The sequence below is a fragment of the Macrosteles quadrilineatus genome, unplaced genomic scaffold (genome assembly GCF_028750875.1).
Source record: "Macrosteles quadrilineatus isolate MER2022 unplaced genomic scaffold, UCM_ALF_1.0 Scaffold_3__2_contigs__length_128488019, whole genome shotgun sequence".
NCBI classification, from domain to species: domain Eukaryota; kingdom Metazoa; phylum Arthropoda; class Insecta; order Hemiptera; family Cicadellidae; genus Macrosteles; species Macrosteles quadrilineatus.
In genome coordinates, this window is record NW_026542596.1 from 97,643,085 (window position 1) to 97,666,814 (window position 23,730).

At 35.7% G+C, this 23,730-nt stretch overlaps 1 protein-coding gene across 2 annotated transcripts in view; it reads right to left on the bottom strand.

The window, feature by feature from the left end:
* Nucleotides 1-23,730, bottom strand: part of LOC128990134 (synaptotagmin-12-like) — a 42,875-nt gene that overhangs the window by 1,286 nt on the left and 17,859 nt on the right. For both annotated transcript variants that reach the window (XM_054412397.1, XM_054412398.1), the window contains exons 2-8: nucleotides 10,761-10,937; nucleotides 9,525-9,773; nucleotides 9,187-9,380; nucleotides 8,946-9,087; nucleotides 7,527-7,736; nucleotides 6,402-6,530; nucleotides 48-167 (exon numbers count right to left, since the gene is read on the bottom strand). In XM_054412397.1, coding sequence (XP_054268372.1) covers nucleotides 48-167; nucleotides 6,402-6,530; nucleotides 7,527-7,736; nucleotides 8,946-9,087; nucleotides 9,187-9,380; nucleotides 9,525-9,773; nucleotides 10,761-10,928 — 1,212 coding nt within the window. In that variant the 5' untranslated portion in view covers nucleotides 10,929-10,937. The remainder of the gene's footprint in view (nucleotides 1-47; nucleotides 168-6,401; nucleotides 6,531-7,526; nucleotides 7,737-8,945; nucleotides 9,088-9,186; nucleotides 9,381-9,524; nucleotides 9,774-10,760; nucleotides 10,938-23,730) is intronic.

Below are 23,730 nucleotides of genomic sequence, written 5' to 3' on the forward strand. Positions count from 1 at the left end.
AATCTTGGTCTTTTATGCACTAATAAACAGTTATCTTCATTACAAACCTGCAACGTATGAGGAGGAACACTGAACATCATAGCTTCATTGTAGATCGGACTTCGCTCTCCTCGTTTTGTCGAAGTCTTCTTCTTGTGCGCTTTTTTACCGTGTTGTAATAGATAAACCTGTACATACAGAAGTTCATGATGAATATAATTTATTTATTTGAACAATTTCTATGACAATTTTGTAAACCACAATATATAGGCCTACAGCTCGTGACACATAAGCTGGCACTTGGCCTAGCGCGGGCAGTGTAGGCGAGAGGAGGGTGGAGGTAGGGAAAAGACCGGACTGCAAACATTTCCGCTGCCTCACGGGGTTGACTCCCCTTGCATTGTACTTGAGCGCCATCATATGGGTCGCGAGGACAGTTGATGCTACCCGCATGACGAGACATAATGTTTTTGAAATAGGTACTAGTAGCGATAGGCCAAGTGCCAGCTTAGATGTCACAAGCTGTACTAGACCACCAAAATTATCAATTAATTTCAAATCTATTCCTCAGGGCCGATTTACCGAATAGGCAAGGTAGGCACGTGCCTAGGGCGCGAGGCAATTGGCTTTTTTTGGGGGCGCCAAAAAATTGGAAAAAAGAAAAAAAATTGTGGCCGTTTTTGCATGCGATCGCGGTAAACTGATAATCCCTTGCGGCCGTGAAGACACCTTAACAGTCTCCCACAATTGCGGCAAGATGTTAATTATTTACCGCGGTTGTATATACGTCGTCATCGTCCGTCTCCCGCGATCTCGTCAAAGTTCTGATTATTTCCAGCGGATGTGTGGACATAATTATCGTCTTCCTTGATCGCGGCAATATATGAACACATCCCGCGGTCGTGATGAGATTATCACCGTCTACCGCGAATGAGGCAAAATTGTAATCTTTTCCCGGGGTCGTGTGGACATTATCATCTTCTTGCGTGATCACGATAAAATTCTTATAATCCCTCACAGCCGTGAAGACATCATCGCCTCCCATGGTCGTGAGGCATTGTCATCCTCTCCCGCCATTGCGGCAAATGGTAATCATCTCCCGCGGTTGTTTGGAGATCAAAGTCAAGTCAAAGTCAAAACATTCTTTATTCATTATAGTTTCACATTACATGAACTTGAATAGAGTCATGAGCTAAATTCAAAATTGCTTACTGCTAATTAAATACATAAAAAGAGTACTAAAATTACTTTACTTTAACTTTTAACAAAATCATGACTTTAAGGATTACAGTATTTGGAATTCAAATTAAGTTAGGCCTAACTGTTTTTTACTAATACTAAAGAATTCTGTTACTGAGTAGCAGGGAGTTCTTAAAAAATATTCCTTTAAGAGCTGCTTGAATTTATTAAATTTGGTTTCTTTTCGGATGTGAGCAGGTATAGACTGGAGAAATTTTAGCCCTATGTAAGATGTCTTTTTAGTGTAAAATTCAAGATTATGCCGAGGTAGGTTAAATTTTAATCTGGTGTTATATACTAATTGTTCTGTTGAGCTGGATGATAGTTGGATCTGTTTTGCATAAATTATTGTTTCATAAATATAAAGACTATAAACTGTTAATATTTGTAATTCACGAAAGATGCTCTTGACTGGCTCTTTCTTTTTAAGATTTTTCATCACCCTGATAGCTTTTTTCTGCTTAATTAGTACTTTATCTAAATTAGTTTTTGTTGTTGCCCCGTATAGAACAATTCCATATGAAATATGTGAATGTATTAATGAGAAATAAACAACTCTTAGAGTGTCTAAACTGCATACTCTGAACATCTGTCGCAGAGCATGGATACCGGAAGATACCTTTTTAACCACATAATTCACATGGCCCTCCCAAGATAGATGTTTATCGATAATTAGACCAAGAAATTTTGTTTGCTTTACGTGGTTTATTCTTTCTGATTTTATGCAAATGTTTGGTTCAAAATTTTGTCTACGTTGTTTAGTGGAAAATGATATAAAATTGGATTTTTCTGTGTTAATAAGCAGATTTTTTCGGTCAAGGAATTCTTTAGTGGATAAAAGACTCTCCTGAGAAAACGTTTCAATCTGTTCTTTTGATCTTCCCGGAACCAGCACATTACAATCATCAGCAAACAGACACATAGACCCGCCGTTTCCAGGAATCGCTCCTGGCATACCTCTAATATAGCAGAGAAAAAGTAGAGGCCCCAGGATCGATCCCTGCGGCACCCCATATTTCAGCGTCTGATGCTGAGATCTACATTTTTCAACGTACTTAGTGCTTGCATGCTCCACAACATAATCCAATTCAACAAATTGTTTTCTATTTTCTAGATATGATGTAAACCATGCAAGCTCTTTTCCATAGATTCCCATTTCTTTTAGTGAAGTCAACAATATACTATGTGACACGCTGTCAAATGCCCTACTAAGATCCAAAAAGATTCCTACAACATTTTCTCCTCTGTCAACAGCATTTATTATAGATTCTATGAATTCAATACCAGCTGTTATTGTTGATTTGCCCTGCCGAAAGCCATGTTGTTCTTTATCAAATAGTTGATTATTTTCCAGATATTTATAGACCTGAATGTAAACAATGCGTTCAAAAATTTTTGAAAAAACAGGTAAGAGAGAGATAGGGCGGTAACAGGAGGGATCAGTTTTATTACCTTTTTTAAAAATGGGAATTACTTTAGCCAATTTTAATTTTGATGGAAAGATTCCTGAAATAAGAGAAGAGTTTATGATATGTGTTAGTGGTTTCTGGATAATGTGTATTGATTTTTTAACTATGGTGATTGGAATTTCATCAAAACCTGCAGAGTACTTGTTTTCAAAGGAAAGGACCACTTTAGTGAGGTGTTCTTCTGTTATTGTGTGAAACTTAAATGACTTATCTGTAGGTAAAATATTTTTCTGGATATCTGTTTTTTGTGTAAGTGAAGGAGAAATGTGTGGCAATATAAGCTTTTCCACAGCTGATACAAAGAAATTATTAAAGTTGTTACTGACAGCTACTGGATGCTTAAGGAGTTTACCATTTTGCTCTATACATATCGGAATGTTGCTGGTAAAATCACTTTTTGAGTTAAGCTTTATTTCACTTTTAATTATGTTCCACGTTGCTTTAGTTTTATTAGAAGAGTGTTTTATTTTCTCATTATAAAATGTTTGTTTGGCTTGGTGTATTGATTCTTTTAGTTCCTTTTTCTTAACCTTTATCTTTTGATATGTGTCAAAATTTTGTCTTATCCTACCTAGCTTTTCCAGTTCATTTAACTCACTCCTTTTTTTAAATAACTCCTTTGAATTCCATTTACATTTACTATATCCACCATCTGCACTTAAAACTTTGGGAAAATTAACATAAAAAATGTAACTAAAAATGGAAAAAAATGCATCATACTTTTTATCTACAGATGACTGGCAAACATCATACCAAGTCTCATTGCCTAAATCACTGAGAAAGGTTTTTAAGTTATTCTCTGTAAATTTTCTGTGCCTTTTCTTTGTTTTCTTTTTATTCTTACTTTTTAAATCCACAATTTCAAGAAGTTGTGCATCGTGATCAGACACATGAGTAATGATTCCGGTTACAATTAATTGCACATGATCTATATTAGTGATAATATTGTCTATTGCTGATCTAGTTTTTAGTGTAACCCTAGTAGGAAAATTTACTTTATATGACATATTATACATTCTCAAAATGCTCAAAAATCTATAATACAATGAGTTATGATTTAAAATATCTATGTTTACATCTCCAGCTATAATGATGTTTTCATATTTCTTAGTCAATATATCTAGTGTAGTTTCTAGTTTGGATAAAAAAGGATCGTTGTATTTATATTCTCATCATAGATCTAGATCATAGATATATATCATAGATTTATAGATCATCATCGTCTTTCACGAATGAGGCAAATTTCTGATTTTTCCCGTGGTTGAGTGGACATTATCATCGTCTTACGTGTTTGCGGTAAAATTCTGATCATCCCTCGCAGCCGTGTAGAGTAGACATCGTTATTGTAACTCCCGCGATCCTGTAGACATCGCAATCGTCCCCCGCTGTCGTGAAGACATCATATAATCGTCTCCCTCGGTCGTGAAGACATCGTAATCATCTCCCGCGATCGTGAAGACATCGTAATCATCTCCGCGCGATCGTGAAGACATCGTAATCGTCTCCGCGCGATCGTGAAGACATCGTAATCGTCTCCGCGCGATCGTGAAGACATCGTAATCGTCTCCCGCGGTCGTGAAGACATCGTAATCGTCTCCCGCTGTCGTGATTCATCGTAATCGTCTCCCGCTGTCGTGAAGACATCGTAATTGTCTCCCGCGATTACGGCAAAATGTTAATAATATCCCACAGTTATGTGGATATCATTATCGTCTTCCGCGATCGTCTGACTGTTTTCCGTGGTTGTGTGGACCATGATCATATCCCGCGGTCATTTAGTCATTATAATAGTCTTGCGCGATCGCGGTAAAATCATGATCATATCCCATGGTCGTTTAGACATTATCATCGTATCATGCGATCGCGGCAATATTCTGATTATCCTCTGTGGATCTCATTATCGTATTGCGCGATCGCGGTAAAATCATGATCATATCCCGCGGTCGTTTAGATATTATTATCATCTCATGCGATCACTGCAAAGTTCTGATCATCCCTCGAGGCCTTGTGGAGACATATTATTGCCTCCCGGCTCCCGTGGTCACGGAAACGTCACTGTTGTAAATTGACAATTCCAGGTAGAAAATTAACACATAATTCCTGGTTCAAAAAAATTCACGCTTAGTTTCCGGATTTCCCGGTTGGTGGTCACCCTGTTATATATTGCAAAGGGGCGCTACTATTAGTTGTGCCTAGGGCGCTGACATGGTCAAAAACGGGCCTGCTATTCCTCCCTTACGCACGCACACAGTAAACAGTCTCCATAAGATTCTCTGCTGGAAAACAGTAGAAACTATTTGACAGTCAGGTTAAAGGATTAAATTTTAATCTTATTTCCTTTCATCATCAAGGTGAAAGTTAGGGGAGCGATCTGGTCCAGTGGGAACCGGAGTTTTGCCAACGGGTGTCAGGTAGATGGGGGATGCCTTCGGCCACCTCTTGGTGCGGAGATTTGCCAACGGTGGTGGTGGGAGAAAGAGTGTGACGTCCGGAAGGAGAGCGATTGTCAGGGTTGTCTACGCTTGGCAGTTATGCGCTTGTCGCGGTGGGTTAGGTTAGGTTAGGTTAGGTTAGGTTAGGTTAGGTTTGGTTTGGTTAGGTTAGGTTAGGTTAGGTTAGGTTAGGTTAGGTTAAAAATTCAATACATTTCCTTTCACAGTCAGAGGTGCATAACTGCATTACATACTTTGAACACAGTCAGCATCCTGCCTGGTTTGTCCACCCATAGCGGAAGCCACCCTCACGGTCACGTGTCATCTCTCTCCCCCTCCCCCTCTCGCGCAACCCACAACCGTTGGCAAAACTCTGCAGTATGTGGAATTCATGGATGGGGACCCTTTCTACCTGATACCCGTTGGCAAAACTCCTACACTCGGTCCAGTAGTTAGAGCGCGGGACTTCGGTGGCTGAGGTCCCGGGTCCAAATCCCGCCAAATCACCAATGGATTTTATCCAAGTGATAATGCCGCAACCCCTAGGTCTAGCCTGAAGTAATGTGAAAAACAATCCCTGGCTCGTGCCTAGCGTCTTACAAAAAAAGGGCAAGTTAATTATTTAATAAGCAGAATCGGTGTTTTTGACATTATTTGAGCCAGATTTTAATTGACAACTAGGGGGACCTGTGTGATTTTGCATGAAATAAAATTGAACTTTCTTCTTGTTTGAATGAATCCATTCCAGTTTGTGTGGTAGCTTAGCCAATATTAGATAAGTAATACACATGTATACAAGCTGAAATACACCGCTTACGATTCTCTTTGAAAACAATGTTGGTTAGGGCTACATTGCGTTTGTCATTATCTCTCATTTATAACAATCCTTGCTGCATCAATAAGGATGCAAATATGCACACCCAGACATGTGTTTTGATAAGTGGGGCTAAGTTTTAAAACAAAAAAGCCTTATTAGGAACAAACTGTCAACGAAATAGCGTATTAAGATATGCGAGGCATGTTTTTTTAAGTAAGCACCGTTTATAAATTTCTCCGTTCCAGCGCTGTGATTGGCATTTTGGATATTTGTGCTGTGTTGGCTGTGCATCTATTGGCAAGCCTGCAGCAGAAATATAAAAAAAAAAACATGTCTGGTATAATGAGCTCCTGATTTAATGTTCACTTTTACACACAACACAGAACAAAAAGAAAATTTGGACTTTTGGAAATTTGGAGACTTTGGACTTCACAACCCAAATGTAGTTTAAGTATAAGTAAATACCTTTACAAATGGGTCGCCTGATTCCCTGTGAAACTTGAGATTCCTGGCCTTCACCAACACAACTGTAAGACGTTCTGCAGTTGGCAGGTAACTTAGAGAAAACATCACTTCACCCAGCTCTGTACTCGTCTAAACATAACAAACAGTTTTATAACACTTTGCTTCCACAGTTAACTTAACTGTTTACAATCGGTTGGCCAGTCATAGTGTGTAGTCGTTAATATAAACAGCTCAGAATTGTTTCAACATCAGCCACCCCAGCCGCTTGCATTGCCTGTTCAGCTCGTGACATCTAAGCTGGCACTTGGCCTAACGCGGGCAGTGTAGGCTAGAGGTGGGTGGTGGTAGGGAAAAAACCGGACTGCAAACATTTCACTGCCTCACGGGGTTGACTCCCCTTGCATTATGTTCTTGAGCTATCATATGGGTCCCGAGGACAGTTGATGCAACCCGCATGACGGGACATAATGTTTTTGAACTATAGATCCTAGTAGCGATCGGCCAAGAGCCAGCTTAGATGTCACATGCTGTACCTTTCTCTACAGATCAGCAGCCATTATGATCAAACTACCATTGCAATTAAGGTGGCACTTCATTCTACCAGCTGTAAATTATTTTAGTTTCAAAGTAGGTATCACAAACCATGTGGAATTTTGGCTGGTGCTACTCACCTTTGATTGTTTATTTAGAGGAAACTGGCCAAGTAATTGGCAGAGACGAGTGATTTGAAACTAATTTGAATGATTTGGAATGCAGCATTGGTCAATTAAAAGCCCAAAGATAGTATAGTTCTAAAATTGACTGAGACTTTTTTGATCACATATGTCACAAATAGCTTTTGGTGTGATATTGTTAAGTTATACCAAACTCAACAATGGCCTCATAAGTTTTCTCATATGAAACTTCAATACACTAAATATCCGTATTCACAAGTTCATGTATTTAATCGTGCTTATGACGACACACCACAACACCAATGATGAAGAGGATTGGTGTTTACAACTTTGGTATTCAGCTTGATAATGAGCCTTTACCTGACGAAAAACAGGTTCACTAACCTTTTTATAAAAAAATGTTCATTTAAATCTCATCTTGTAGTAACACACAATACTGCTTGTTCCTGACCTGTCCGGTGTCGGTCAGTGTGAGCCAGGTGGTGACGGGTTGTCGAGCGTTGACGTCGCACAGCCGTAGCTCCGCCTCCCCCAGTAGCGAGCTGGACGCTCGGTCTGTGGCGTAGATGTAGAAAGACAAAGATCTCCTGTGATACTCCGTCGGCTCTAGAGCGAACAGGAATCTCTCCTTGTAACTCGGACTGTTAGACTTCCTGTACACCTAAATGAGCAGAAAAGAAGAATAGATATTTAAAAAATATTAGGATTGTTGTAGGTTGTAGACATGCATGAGAAAATAAAAGGGAACAAGTCAGAATCCATCAACCAATTGAATTATAGCAAGGCAGCTGAGTGGTTAAGGTGCCATTCAATCTTAAGGTTGCCAGTTCAATCCTGTAAAAATCTTTTTTATCCATTGAATCTAAACTTAGCTGTTTTGCTGTTTTTGATCATAGGTAGTATGAGTTTATAATAAATGGTATTGATGGTAACTTATAAGCAACTATTGTTCGAAATCAAGGAATTTTCATATTGTCAACTATTTTCAACAAGTCAATGTATTTTTTTCCATTTTTCAAGAGCTGGACCTTTTTTTTTTAGTGTTTTCAACAAATGTTTTCCAGCTTACCCAGCATAGCCGCGTAATGTTCTCCATGTTTATCTTTATTATTGATAGTGTAACCAGGATTCTCAACTTTTTTGATTAGAATATGTACGCAAACCCAGATTTAAATTAGTAAATATTTAATTTCAGCTAAGTCAGTAAAATGTGTGTAGCATGGGCGTTTTCTTGAATTGCAGTGTTAACAGCAATTAAATAATCCAGCTAATCATAAATGTAAACAAACAATGATAACATGGAAAATTGAAAAGCCACTATGGTACTGAGCCCAGGGGACTTTTTCCAAATGTGAGACCTTATTAGATCAAAAAAATAATATGACCATAATAGTAATATGACATCCACTCAATGAGATCTTTTCAATGAGCCATGAACCAACAAAGTTGTTTGAGAAACCACGGAGGAGTTCTGCCGACAAAAATCGTGCTTGCCTATTTTATATATAGATCTGACACAATAGGCATATACTTTTTCCCATTTGCTTGTCAGAACCTTTATCATTGGTTGGCGGTCGGAGCTGGTAGCTCTGTACAGAAACACACACACACATTCATACAGATACACACAGACATCACTCCAAAAACAATAACTTTCTCAAACTCATGGGGACCCAAAATGGTTACTTCCACTCAAAAAATACACCGTTCACGAAATTCAAACACTGTTGACGAAAATAATACTTTCTCCATACTAAAGGGGAAGAAACTAAAAAACTAAACAAAAAGCTCTGATTTTAGTAACAATGCTGCCATTTTGTAAATATTTGGTCTTTAACTGGTTTCCCATATGGTCCAGTAAAGGACTCACCCTGGTCTGCATGTTAGTGGTCTTGTCAGGTAGAAGGTACACCCTGACATATGTGTCTAGAGGTTGGTGCTGAGGATGGTTCACATCACTGCTTACTAGATCCTTGGCCTCCAGCACGTTCACCATCAAATCAGCCACCTCGCTAACAACCAAGAAGTTATATGTAAAAGATCATGACCAGTTTGAAATCTAAAAGACCTTTTTAAACTGAATGAAAATTGAAAACTTAAATTCAACTCACCTGTCATATTCAAGTCCCACACAGAGATAACCAGTTACGTTGGGTTCTTGTAGGTCTGCTGCGGAGACACTTGTGTCAGAACACACAGAGTCACAGCTCATGGCTCTCTGTAGCTGAGGTACAACTCTCTCCGTGACCTCCTCTGTCACCAGTGGTGGAGGTAGCACTACCACAGGCTCCATTATATCTGCTAACTGATAACAACAATAAATTGTGCAGAAGTACGAACAATACGGTTCATCACATTGGCAAAAAAGATCAACTTTTGCTTGGACCAAAAAAGTCACTTCAGAAACTAGTGAGGAAATACTATTTAACCTAATGTTTGCAATACTTACAAAGGGGTTGGTTGAGATAGCTGGTGGAGCTTGAGGTGTTAGTGGTGGAGGAGGAGATGGTTCCACAGGTTTGGGTGATGGCGGGGGTACGGGGCTGGGCGCGGGGCGTAGAGGCTGCAGGGGGATCTCTGGGGCCACTGTGGTGCTGAGGGTAGAGTCCACGGGTGGAGTCCACACCTCACGATCTACAGAGTCAAAGTGCTGGAAACTGCCTGTACAGTCCAGCTGTATATCAGAGTCTGACGTTATCTGGAAGATGGAACATCGGTAAAGTGAAGAATGTTTAAGGCGAGCTAACATCTTCGTTTATTTTTTTAATTACAGTTGTGGTTGGAGGTTTGCAGCAGATTTGAAACCTAGGAGCATTCATTGATTTACCTAACATAAAATAAAATGAAATTTCAAATCTTTATTCAAAACATATTATTGAGGAAGATGCAATATTTTATTTTATTTGGTTTCAACTCTGACTGTCAGTCAGGATTATGAAAATATTTGTTTTAAATTTATTTTTCTTACTGCAGTGAACATTTCTATATGTATAAGCATTATACTTTAACTACGGTAGTTTTACCAAATATTTCTTGTTTATTTTTTTTTTACACATTTTTTCACCAGATGAAGTTTCTCGGTATCTCAGTCACTTTTCTAGTTGTATTTTATACATTCCTATATAAATTAGTCCTAAATAAAAATTAATGAAAAAACGTAATAATATGTCCCACTGAAATTAAAATAAATTTAAAAAGTTATAGTAATATAAGAAAGGTTTCCCAAGTGGTTTGTTAACTTAACTTAAACATCAAAGGGACTGCTAACAGAAATCACGAAGCTGCTTAAATGTTTTAAAGGAAAGTTAAAAAAAAAATTGGAGTCTTACGCAAGTTAATTGCTTTTATTAATATTTCTTCTAAAGAAACAAATCCTGTAGTCCACTATGGTTTCAACCTTGTTTCAATGATTTGGCTACAGATGCACTAGGAATGCTTTTGGTAAACTCTGTCAAAAAATATGGGGTGAACATTTCCAATAGGAACTAATCAAAGTTATTTGAAGTTAAATTTTGTAAACTGGTGTTGAAAATGAGATTAGTGAAGTTTTTCCTATAGACTTTCTTCTTAACTATACCCAATTAAGACACTTACAAAACAAATTATAAATCCAAGCTTAATGTTGGATGAAACGGTGGTTGATAATTAGACTGGAAATGATAGTTGAAGGAAGCGACAAAGTTACCAAGTATCCATTGGCGTTGTAATGGCCCTTGAGTCTGGTTAATGACACCTTCTCCTCTCTGTTGGAGAATATCCATGCAGCCGTCCATGTCCATAGACCGATGGATCTACAGCCTGCCAACACCAGTATCAGCACCAGCGCAGTGATCAGCAACACTCCTACACCCATATCAGCTGCCTGCAAACCAACACAAACTCTTAACAACTCCATGTGTCTAGTGGACCAATCTTTTGTGGAGGGTTCCACCCGCTGGCTGTTACCACGTAAACATGGTCCTACAAAAACAACCTCGTGGCATTTTGATCGAGTTGAAATAACAGTAAAATATTCACAAAGATCCAAACTATGCACTGGATGAGATAAACTGAAACTTCATAATTGTTTCTTTAAGAATTAACAAAATCATTTTTAAAATCCGTAAATTAGTCTTTTTAACATGTGACTAAATAATAGTTACAAATTAATTTTTCCCCATCCATTGCAAGCTCTGATCTGTTAAGAACACAAAAAGCACACAGTCATTGGAAACAAATTAGTTTTAGAATGTTGAGTGAGAGCTTTTACAATAGAGGCATGTCCAATTCTGAACTATATTTCAATCCATGTAATCCGCCATCTTGAATTGAAATTCAGGCTGCCGGGTAGAACCCTTTAGGTGTAGACAATAGATATTAAAAGCTCGACAATCAAAGGTCACATTGTTTTAGAAAAGCCAGTTGCTGTGATGGCCAAAACTGGCCCAGCTGTCCTTGATTAATGATCCTTTTTACCTTTGTACTGTGTTTATTTATTGTGGATATTTATAGGGATTCTCTGTGGATGCGATGCTCCCTGGTGTGGATTAACGTCCGCACTAGTGAGCACTACGACTATCCGCAGTACTATCCTAATAATTAGACCAATTCGTAAATTACAAGGAAAAAATGTGGTTCGGATTCCACTATAAACTGTAGGTCCCTTAGTTGCCATTAGCTGTATGGGCTATTAAACAGCTGTGTCTAAGGAACATGTCGGCCTTAGTCACTAACAAGACTACAAGATCGCGCCACTCATCCTACACGCATCCTTCACTCATATTTGGGTTAAAATACGCACATAGTGGCGTCCCCATCTTAAATAATTGATAATTGATAATTGATTTTAAGTGTGGCTTGATTTTTTTAGTGTTGCCTTGTTTTAACATGCTGATCCTTTGTTTTGTACATTTACTTATTTTGTAACCATCATAGCAACCCATAAGGCCAGTGTAAAATTTAAAAAAAAAACTTTGAGTTACTTTTAAATTATATAGGCATTATCAAATATTGAAATTGGTTAGTCTAAACCTTCAAAACGTTTGACAAAAACAACTTTGGTAAGTTTGGCTAAAATATGATCAGCTGTTAATGTGTTAGAAAGTTTGCATTGAGGTCGATCGCAAAGAGCTTCGCTTCGCTCTGCTCAACAATGTATTTGTACAGTTGAAAATAATAATATTAGGGTTTAAACCAACAAAAAAATACTTGTATACAGAGAACCAGTGAAGAAATTGAGAAAAGTTATGTTATTACAAAAGGTAAAAATACAAGTTTGAAGATGTAAGGTGTCCATTAAAGGGATAAGAGAAGTCTAAAGATTCACTGGGACCTGGAAGTGATCTAAACTTAAGACATAAATCTCTTCTCCATTTGCTCTTTTAAGGATAAACAAACCTTATTTATTGATCAAAACTTTATCTATTTTGCAATAAATTGAGTGGACTTAGTTCGATAAAAACAAGATTGTACACATAAATTTCCCTCTCTTCTTTTTACCCTTACAAATATATTGTTTCCCGGATGTAATGCTGTGCTACTGTACTACTTTCTTTAGTTTCTTTACACTTCCACAATATAACCACTGTTTAGTCAAAATGTTTGTATGAGAACTGTTTGTGGTGATGATTATAGAAATATAATGCTTTAAGGATTTTGTTTTAATAAATTTCAGATGATTACATCAGCAGTAATATTCACCTATTAATATATTTCAGAAAATTTCCCATATAATAAGGTATTACCCATGTTAAGGTTAAGATTATTTTAAGATCTTGACCCGGGACTGATTTACTTTTTCGTTTTCATACCCCCAGAGGCCAAAAACACCATCCGTTCAAATTGATGAGTCCTTTTGCAAGATAACCCGAGCACAAATTACCTAATTTAGTATACTGAAGCGTTATTATATGCGCCTAATGGTTATGGAGAAAATTCCAAAAATCTGTAAATTTAAAATTCCCATGTTATTCTTATGGAGAATAAGTAAACTGTTGTACATAGTTTGTTTGTTTATGAACATACTAGCTGTAACCCGCGGGCTTTGCCCCGTTTAACTTCTTAATTTTCAAGATTATCTCGTTCGCATGGCTCAATCACGTCCTGGTTGAAGTTTGTTCGCAACGCTCACTCACCTTTAGGTTGGAGCTCGTTCGCTGCGCTCACTTGCCTTCAGGTTAGCTCGTTCGCTACGCTAACTCGCCTCCAGGTTGAAGTTCGTTCGCTACGCTCACTCACCTTTTGGTTGCAAATTAGCTGTTGTCATAAATGTAAAAGAAATAATAGTGCTGCACCCTGTTGGTAATCCTTGTAACTTTAATGCTATGGAACATCATAGAACAGAACCAACTTGTTTAATTGAAACAGCTGTTAAGATTCAATAATTCCATTTCTCATAAGGTTAACATGGGAAACTCCAGAGCCACTGGGGAGGAGCCCGAAAGTATTTTTGAAATAAGAATATGCCTATATGTTAATCGGGAATGTGAGCTATCACCATGCCAAATTTCAGCCCAATCCGACCAGTATTTTTCGCGTTCACTTGTCACAAACATACATCCATACATCCATCCAAACTTTCTCATTTATAATATTAGTAGGATGTTGATCAAATTTGGAAAATGCATTCATTTCATACTAAACTATTAACATTTTACAAAAACACCTTTTTACCCTCCCTGTTGCAGCAAACCTAAGTACTCGTTAAACTAATGTTATTTAAATAGGGAATAAATTGAGACATTTTAGTGTAAATCTAATCAGGCAAATGGAAATTCGCTTAGTCTGCAGGTTTGCTTTGGCGGGGGTATTTTTTATTTATAGGAGCTATTTGGGTCTGTGCATTGATTAAAATTTCATCAACTATATGATAGATTCATTCAATAGAATAATTCTCAATATTTCTTAATACAAATTGCAATGTTGCTTTACTTTACGGGTAGTAAAATATCTCAATATTACAAAAATAAGATATAAAATTATTTAGACACTTCTTATAAGTTGTTTTGTTTAAATCATAATTAAATTCACAAAAGAGTGGAGTGGTCTTTTGATGCGCTTGACTCTGTAAATAAACCTACAAAGAGGTTGATAGATTCAATAATGTTTGCTGAGCTGAAACATTCTTTTGTTAAGCTCCTCTTGACATCAAATACCTTCACCAACCATAAAACCATCCTTTATGACAAAATAATAAATTAATACCTTCGTCGCAGCAAACCTGCAGACTAAGCGAACTTCAACTTGTCATGATCACATTTTTACTAAAACATTTCCATAAATAAGACATATTTATTCCCTATTTAAATAACATTAGATTTAACGAGTGCTTAGGTTTGCTGCTACGGGGAAGGTAAAAAGTGTTTTTTGATCATTCGTCAATAGTATAAGATGAAATAAATAAATTTGCCAAATTTTATTAATATATCCATAAACAAGTAAAATACAACAATTTTCATTTTCTCTATAAGATGTTCGTTTGCAGAGTGAGTTTTCAGTTTCGATAACTGGAGTGGAGTGATTGGTTACATTATCTTTGAATCGACTCTTTTAAGTAATCGGTAATGATGACTGTAATTCGTTTTGAAATAACACCTGTGATACTTTGCAATTGCTCGAATTCGAGCAATAGTTGCACTAGTTAATGTTACATGGAGCTAGTCCTTTTTAACTATGGGCATTAATGGTCCCAGAAAAACAGTTGGTCTAATTCTGTAACAAAGCTAACCTCTGGTCTGGTCAAGAATGTTACAATCAGTAAGTTAATCTTTACTCTTTCTACTCTGACGAATTCATATTCAACTTAATATGTGCAACGAAGTTTGTATCTGCCTTAAGAACCAATTGATAATCGATTGATTTAGTTTTTTTAATTTATTTACACATCCACCATTTATACATTTCTATTGGTGTTGTACCTAATGTAATGTAATATAGTTTTGATGGTTGAGAACAAGACAGAGTGAGAAAGCAAAACGAATGCAATATCATGTTGTATCAGTTTCGAGATTCAATCCCTCTCAGTTTCCTCAGAATGAGATGTCATTGGTTTATTTTACATCCTAACAGCGTTTTCATCTAGTTTGTTTTGTTTTGATTCCATATTTTGTTTAGTCATTGTGTCCTTATTGGTGTGAATGGTACAGAACCACTTTTAGGCCTACTGTTTTACAGAAAGTTTAAAAGCTTTAGTTTAATTTTTTTGTAATTGGGTAGGGACTGTTCTTTAGTTATAGTTTTATTTGACTGATCTATTTTTATAAAATAAACCAAATTATACTTACCTCGATCCAAATAAAAACCGTAGTTAATATATTAAACATTTTGAAGTATACCTACCTATAAATTGTACATAGTTACTGCTCCTTAATTACTTTATTTAAGCTCTAAAAGTGGCATGAGCTTTGCCATAAAAGGGTTAATAGAGTATATATAATATATTTTAAATTAAAATAACTAATGTTACCAAATCATTATTTTTTGATAAAATTAATGTGTAAAATATATTCTTTTACAATTCAAAAGTGCTCTTCGTTGAATCTATTGTTAGAGTATTGAACATATAACTAGAAGCCTTACAGAAACAAACATTAGAACCAGCTTTGACTTTCACTTATGAGTCTTTGTAAAAGCCAAAAGCTTTTGTAATTGTGACTTCCTTTCACTTAAACACAGTCTTGAAACCAAACTTCACAAAGGTTGTTCAGACAGATTTTAACCGTGTTACTTTAAGACTTTCACCCTTTGTCTGTCATTTTGTGAGGGTAGAAATACTCTCATGTTGCTCCCTCATCAGGGTATTGAGTTAATTTTAAAGTTTATTTAGTTATTTATTGTATTGCAATGCTACATACCAGGTTGACACCCAGTTGCAACGTAGCATTAATGTGCTACAACAAAAAATTTGCCAAGCATCATAAATAATAAATTAAATTAATGTCCATCTTGCCGGAAGTTTTTACTTCAATATACTCACTACAATAATAACTATAAACGAATAAATAATTATAAAGAAAAAAATAACAATAGCGAATAAATATCAATAAATAATATCCAACAGATACATTACAAAGAACCAATGGTTTTTAAGAGCAAATTAGCAACATGTGCAATGAAATATCATGCACAAATCAACATTTATTTGCATAAACCTTCAACTGTACTTGGGCAATGGTTGATATCTAAAGTTTTAATGTTTTCTTTCAGGACAATTGAGTTTGTTTCAATAATAAATGACGGGTGGTAACCGTTTTATTCACGCATGCACGACCTTATACTGTGTTGCAAAGCAACTGGAAGGGATGAGATAAACACAAATGTTCAAATAACACTGATTAACATTGAAGGATGGAAATTATAACCCAAGAAATTGTACTAAACCTTATAATGTGATAGCAAATTAAACATTTTGAACGATCATAAATACTGTATTTTGCTTTTCCTACTGTCACTTATATCCATTGTAATATTTTACAAGTTTTTGCAAAATAGTGTTTTTAACCTTAAATCTATATATATAAAATCCAATGTATGTTTGTATGTATGTTTGTTTATTTGTCCTTTATGGACTCCGAAACCACTCGACAGATTGTAATGAAACTTTCAGGCATTATTAAGCATTATTCAAGGATGGTTTGTGTGAAGTTTGGTGCAGATCCGTCAAAAGGGCTCCGCCCCAGTGGCTCTGGAGTTTCCCATGTCAACCTTATGAGTACTCGTATTTAAATGGAATTAAAGAATCTTAACAGCTGGTTCAACTAAACAATTTGATTCTGTGATGTTCAATAGCATTAAAAAGTTAATAGATTTACCAACAGGGTGCAGCACTATTATTTTTTTTTAAATTTATGACAACAGCTAATTTGCAACCAAAAAAGGTGAGTGAGTGTAGCAAACGAACTTCAACCTGGAGGCGAGTTAGCGTAGCGAACGAGCTAACCTGAAGGCAAGTGAGCGCATCGAACGAGCTCCAACCTAAAGGTGAGTGAGCGTAGCGAACGAACTTCAACCAGGACGTGATCGAGCCACGCGAACGAGCTCATCTTGAAAATGAACAAGCATTTGATATAAAACCACATTAGGACAGGACGACGTCTGTCGGGTCAGTTAGTACTTGATAAAAATAAGTCAGTCCAATTTTTTGTACCATGGTGTTATTTATTTTATCTTGTTATTGACATTTTTATTGACTTTTTTACTCTAATTGTTGGCTGTAATTTATTTTAGTCGTGGTACTTTTTTTAAGGTTTCTGAAATATAATAACGTAGGCCTACCAATTACTGATAATTTTAGAGTTCATGTTGTTCATGTTCATATCATATTATTCATATTGTATCTTGATGTCAGGTAATATAAGCCAAGTGAAAAAAACAATATATACCGAGTTTGAAGTAAGTAATATTCCAGAAACCCCTAAGAGATATTTTAAATAAGAGAGAAGACATATACCAGTCAAAGCCAGCAAAGACAAATAAGACGCAATAAGTCTCATTCACGTTGGCTGCAAGCTTGCTATTGACTTTTGTTGAAAAACGGAGGAAAACAGGAGTTTTCAAAATTGTTTCTATTTCGGTTCAACTTTAGAGTTTTTTTTATAAAAATATTTTACCCTAAAGTAAAAGTTTATTTATAACGAATTTAAATATGATTTGAGTTTAAAAATGAATTTTATTTGTTACCTATCATCAAAAGTAACAAGAACTTAACTTTACGCTATGTACGTTATAACTTGCATTGTATTAACTTACTTTACTAAAAACAAAAATTATATATACATAAATTTTTTTATAGTGTGACAAATTAAATACATATTAAAATACCCCCACTGCAGCAAACCTGCCGACTAAGCGAATTTCCTTTTGCCTGGATTGATTTTCAATTAATCTATTAAATTAACATTTAATTTACGAGTACCTAGGTTAGCTGCTACAAGGAAACTAATAAAGTGTGTTTTTTTATTAAAGTATCAATAGCTTAGTATGAAATAAATAAATCCACCAAGTTTGATCAAAATATATCCATAAGCAAGCCGCCTACAACATTTTACAATATTCTCCATAAGAATAACATGGACATTTTTAATTACAATTTTTTTAAATTTTCTCCGTAACCAATCACCGTACAGAAACACTTTGATATACTAAATTATTTGTTTTTTAAGCTTTTTTAAAAGGTCTAGAGAGAAATTGGGAAATTTTGTGTTTTGAGGGTAAAAAATTTGAAAACCCAATATTTACCCCATAAAACCCCCCGTAAAACCCCGTTCCCATGGTCCGATCATGCTGGTTTGCGAACTTATTCAAGTTCATCCCGCCTTACACCTTTAAACCAAATTTTATCAAAATCGGACGAGAATTACTCAAGTTATCGTCCGGACGGACATTTATATATATAGGCCTATATATATATATATATATATATATATATACATATATAAAAATTTGAGCGAATGGTGTTTTTGGCCTCTGGGGACATCAAAATGAAAAAGTAAATCGGTCCCGGGCCTAGGTCTTACCATGAGACCTACGGTAATAGCTACTTCCCTATAGGGAAATTCGCTAAAAATGTAAACGCTACACTTTTCTTAATTGTGAAGCATTATTATCGCCGTCTTTAGTACGAAGGGAATAAGTTCAATTACTAGTGTAAAAGATTTGAGTAGTTTGCAGTTTTCTTTTAAAATAATTAAATTTTCCTTTCACATAATTTCAGCATTTACAATAAAATAATTCTTTACTGGTAGAGACCAGATAGTCCAAGTAACCATAAATCTTTGCCCAACGTTAAAAGAGGTCTTAAACGTTATCAAAACTGCTTTTCAGGAAATAAGCCATAAAGTATGATGAGGCTTGAAACACGTTCAGGTCGTATATATCATCAGGAGAGCTTGAGCTTATGATACGCCGAGCGTCTGCATTTTATATCCGTCTGGCCTATTGTGGAACACAGACTACTTCACCACTGTTCCCTACACACTGTTTCAGGTGTACTGAGCTGTATTTTTATTTATCCATCCACGTCAATAATATCTTTCTATAATTTTAATTAGGGTTTTTATATGCACAATTGGCGTTTGTTAACAGTTGTTTTGTTAGGGAGTGGTCGAAACCGTGGTTTTGTTACTATCTAACGTCGACCTTGTAGCGAATTTCTTATATAGGACCGTACTATTGCGTTTTGATGTCCTCAGAGGCCAAAAACACCCGTTCAAATTCGTATTCATATATAATTTCATATAATTTGGTACAAACGTGACATTTACATGATCGAGTTCACGAACCGGCATGATCAGACCATGGGAACGGCATTTTATGAGGTTAAAATGTTTTTTTTTCAACTTAAAATTTTACAATTTCACTCTAAACTCTAAGCCCAAAAACAAATAATTCAGTACGTTTAAACATTGTATGATTGGTTGCGGAAAAATACATAAAAAAATCATAAATTTGTAGTCCCCATGTTATTTTGATGAAAAATAAGTACCGGCAAACTGTTGTAGTCTAATCAGGCAATCGGAAATTTACCTAGTCTGCAGGTTTGCTATGACGGGAGTATTTTTGATGTAACTATCGTCAACCCCAATGACAAATGGCATATGAGTCCACAATGGGACACGCTTGGGATCGGACCAACAACCATTAGAATTGAAGGTGAGCACTATGACTATTCGGATACTCAGGTACCTATCATATTTACAGCTGTGAAACTCAAAAATGCTTATTCCTTGCTCCGTATGGGAAGTAAATGGCTCTATGGAGTAAATATAAACTCAGAATTAAAGTACTCTCCTGGTTATGTGGTTTAACAAGAGCTCGTTTTCCAAAATAGTCACAGGTATGATATTGTAAAATCCCAAAACATAATTCAAAGCTTAAGTGGTTCAACACTTTTCCTGGTAAATATTTCAGTTTGTTTGTGTTAATTTTCATTATCATCATTATCATCTTTGTTTTTGAGACAGCAGACAGCATGGACAGCAACCCCCCAGTTGCGTATTATGAATGTAAGATTATGTAGACTGGAGTGGTTGATCGGTGCAGATACTTACTAAGATCAGCTGTGGACCATAAAATATGCCAACTGTTATCAAGATGGTCTACTGATTCTTAGACATTTTTAAAGTATTCATTATGCTACTTGTGGTATTTTTTTGGGTTTATAGCATTCCTTGTCAACATAAAGTTACTTTCGGTAAAATTTGATTGTTATGTAATTCTACAGAACATCCTATAAAATACCAACTTAACTTTATATAATCAACAAGTTGTTGATAAACAAGCGACATAAAGGGGATGATGTCTGATCAGCTGACAATTTATCTTGTCTCTCAGAGGGGAGCAATTTGTTACTCACCCTGTGTTCTAGCTTACGCAGGACTAATCTATGTCTAAAGATATTATATGTTTTCTCGGTACTTTCCTGTTAAAGGGACCATTCATTATTATCGATGATTTTTTCGATCTATCGATATTTTTGTTTTCAGATCCATTACAAATTGACAACTGATCTTGTTTAGGCTAAAATAGTCTATTATATGGATTACTAGCAGAGTACCTGTCCTTCGTACGGGGTTGGCAAATAAGTATAAAATGCTTATTGCAGTTATACCCGATCTTTGAGTTTGCGATGTGAGAAAACACGGTTTGAGAAAATTTGCTTCCTCAAATTTACGGTATGCGATAGTATTACACATCTACCATAGCCATAATGTTCTACTACTTCACCTACACAATAGAGAAGGATAGATTATTAAAAATTTGCAAAATATCATAAATTATTCATGAAATTAAAAACATAAACATAACTGTAAACAATCCTACTTTGACAGGGCGCACATGAAAAGAGCCCAAAAACTCAGGCAGACGCTTGAAAAGCGCCCGGACCTCCAAGGTCCCAACCAGGACGGTGCGAAAAGAGCCCGGTCTCTTTCTAGAACTTTCACAACGGATCTTCAAAGGATAAAGAACCAATAACACAGTTGAATTACATGAAATTATTTACAATATTAAAAGATACACTGTTAAAAGATACATTAATAAAATATATATTATTCAAAGATATTTACATTACTAAAAGATATAGCCTGTTTACCTAACCTAACCTAACCTAACCTAACCTAACCCAACTTAACCTAACCTAACTTAACCTAACCTAACCCAACCAAACACAACACTGTTTACTAAAAAACTACTATATATACAAACAATTTATAGTCAGCTTCCTCCTCCTCAGGTACCTGTGGAGACCCGGGCTCTTTCCATGCTTAAGATTAGTGAACCTTTTTGGGGATTAAAATTTCGGGCTCTTTTCATGTGCTCCGCTTTGACAGTTCTTATTGTGTATCACAGTTTTTTGTTGCTGCTTAGTTCAAATTAGCTGTTTTCATGGATAATGAAAAAAATAATAGTGCTGCACCCTGTTGGTAAATCTTATTAATTTTTAATGCTTTTGCATATCATAGAACCAACTCTTTTAGTTGAAACAGCTGGCTAAATTCTTTAATTCCCTTTAAATATGAATACTCATGGGGAACTGCAGAGCCACCGGGGCGGAGCCCAAAAGGATTTTTGAGATAAGAATATGCCTATATGTTAATCGAGAATGTGAGTTATCATCATGTCAAATTTCAGCCCAATCCGACCAGTATTTTTTCGTGTTTACCTGTCACAAACATACATACATTCATACATCCAAACTTTCTCATTTATAATATTAGTAGGATGAAATGAACCTGTTCTAAGCTAATCTAACATAACCAACCAAACTTGTTGTACTATTTAAAAATTCCTTTTGATAACAGAAAAGGCAAGTTAAACACGGAATTTTTAAATGTTACACAGCAAGTTTGGTTAGTTATGTTAGATTATTTTTTTAAACAGTTTCATTTCATTATTGTTAGTTGATACTGAACAATATTTATCGTAGTTGTCAGCTGATATGTTTCAATTTGTTAATATCGATATATCGAGAAAAAAATCATCGATAGTAATGAATGTTCCCTGTAACAGGAAAGTACCGTTTTCTCTTTATGAGTCAATTTAATTACACATAAAAGGTTCAAATACTTATCACCGAAGTTAGGTTGGGTATGGTCTGGGATAGGCTATACAGAGTATTTCTTTTAAATGCAACCCAAATAATAACAACTGCTGTGAGACACTTTTTGACAACAAAACCATCTCATATGATGGTATCCATGTTTTCTTTACTTCATTGTATCGTTCCAGTTATCTTTGAGGTTCAGTTATTGATGATTGATTGTAAATAAGAGGTAATATGGGGGTTTTCGCACGCTCAAACAAAGCTTGCGAAAACGTCAAGTTGAGACTTATTCATAATAAATTGCCAATAACACAAAAGTCATGGATAACTATTCAACAATGCATATCAGCTGATTTGAAATTAAATAAATATTACAGGTATGATACCAAAATGTGAGCTTGTTTTGTCGTGTCTTGAGGTACTTGTAATTTCGGTTGCGTAAATAAACACCCTGTTTAAAGAGTAAATAAAACACAGAACAAAGCAAAATCACTGTTGTACCAATTGATTTACACCAAACAATCCTACTAGACAAAACTCAGATTTATATTAATTTTGGGGGCGTTGGGCAGCATAATTTGAATTTAAATTGGAGTTCCAGCATGTGGGGCGAATGAAGTCGATTGACTGATGTAACAGTGTCGTCATGAAACTGACTTTGGGTACAGTTTCTTAACTAGGCTACCCTAATCTTGATTGAAAATATCGATTCGATTAGGAAACCTTCATTCGATTATTTTCACTATCAGTTTGGGTAGTTAGGTAAGGTTATAACAGTTTCATTTTATAATTTTTGTAAAAAATATCAAATATATGCATCTGACATCTGTCACTGTCGAATCAGCCAATCAAATCACTCCATCCACCCTATATGCCGGAACTCCAATTGAAATGACAATTATGCGCTTGGCCAATTACGATCAACTTTATGGATCAGATGAAGTCAACTTTAAGGTCTGTTTTTGTCCGGAAACTTTCATTACACTTCAATGTTGATTTTCTCAACTAAACATTAATTTACTATAAAAAACCTTAAGCTTAACATACCTACATGAAACCCATAACTAGGAAACCAAAACTTAGTTTAACTGAGTCAACTTAAAGAGTTATTTTTAATAAAAAAAAAGTTCACTATGCATATTGAATATACTAACACCTGACGATTGTTAAAGTCGACGGTAGTGCTTACTTAATGATATCGATCCCAACATAACTTTGTGTGTCAAATTATCCTCAGTAAACTTAGTTGCAAACTCAGAGAATGTGAGACTTTGCGTCTTTTCGATTACTTAATAATAGACTTTCGGGTACCGGTTTAACCAAGGTGTGAGTGAAAAACGCAGTGTGTAGTATCATAGATGAAACATACTAGTATCAAAGATAATCTTTGCTATTATCATTGGCTTTTAGAAACGTTAGTCCGCATTGACCAGCTGTAGCCAACTCTATATTGCAAATATAACATTGTTGGAACAGCTGATTATAGGTCATATTGAGTGAGCACACAGAACAGTTAACCCTTTCAGTTGAGCTTGTTTAAAATGTCGGTGTACAATAAGTGTATAAATAAGTGATTCGCAGCAGCTCGCAATGTAGATGTTTAAATTCAACTGTATTTAATTTAATTCAAAAACTG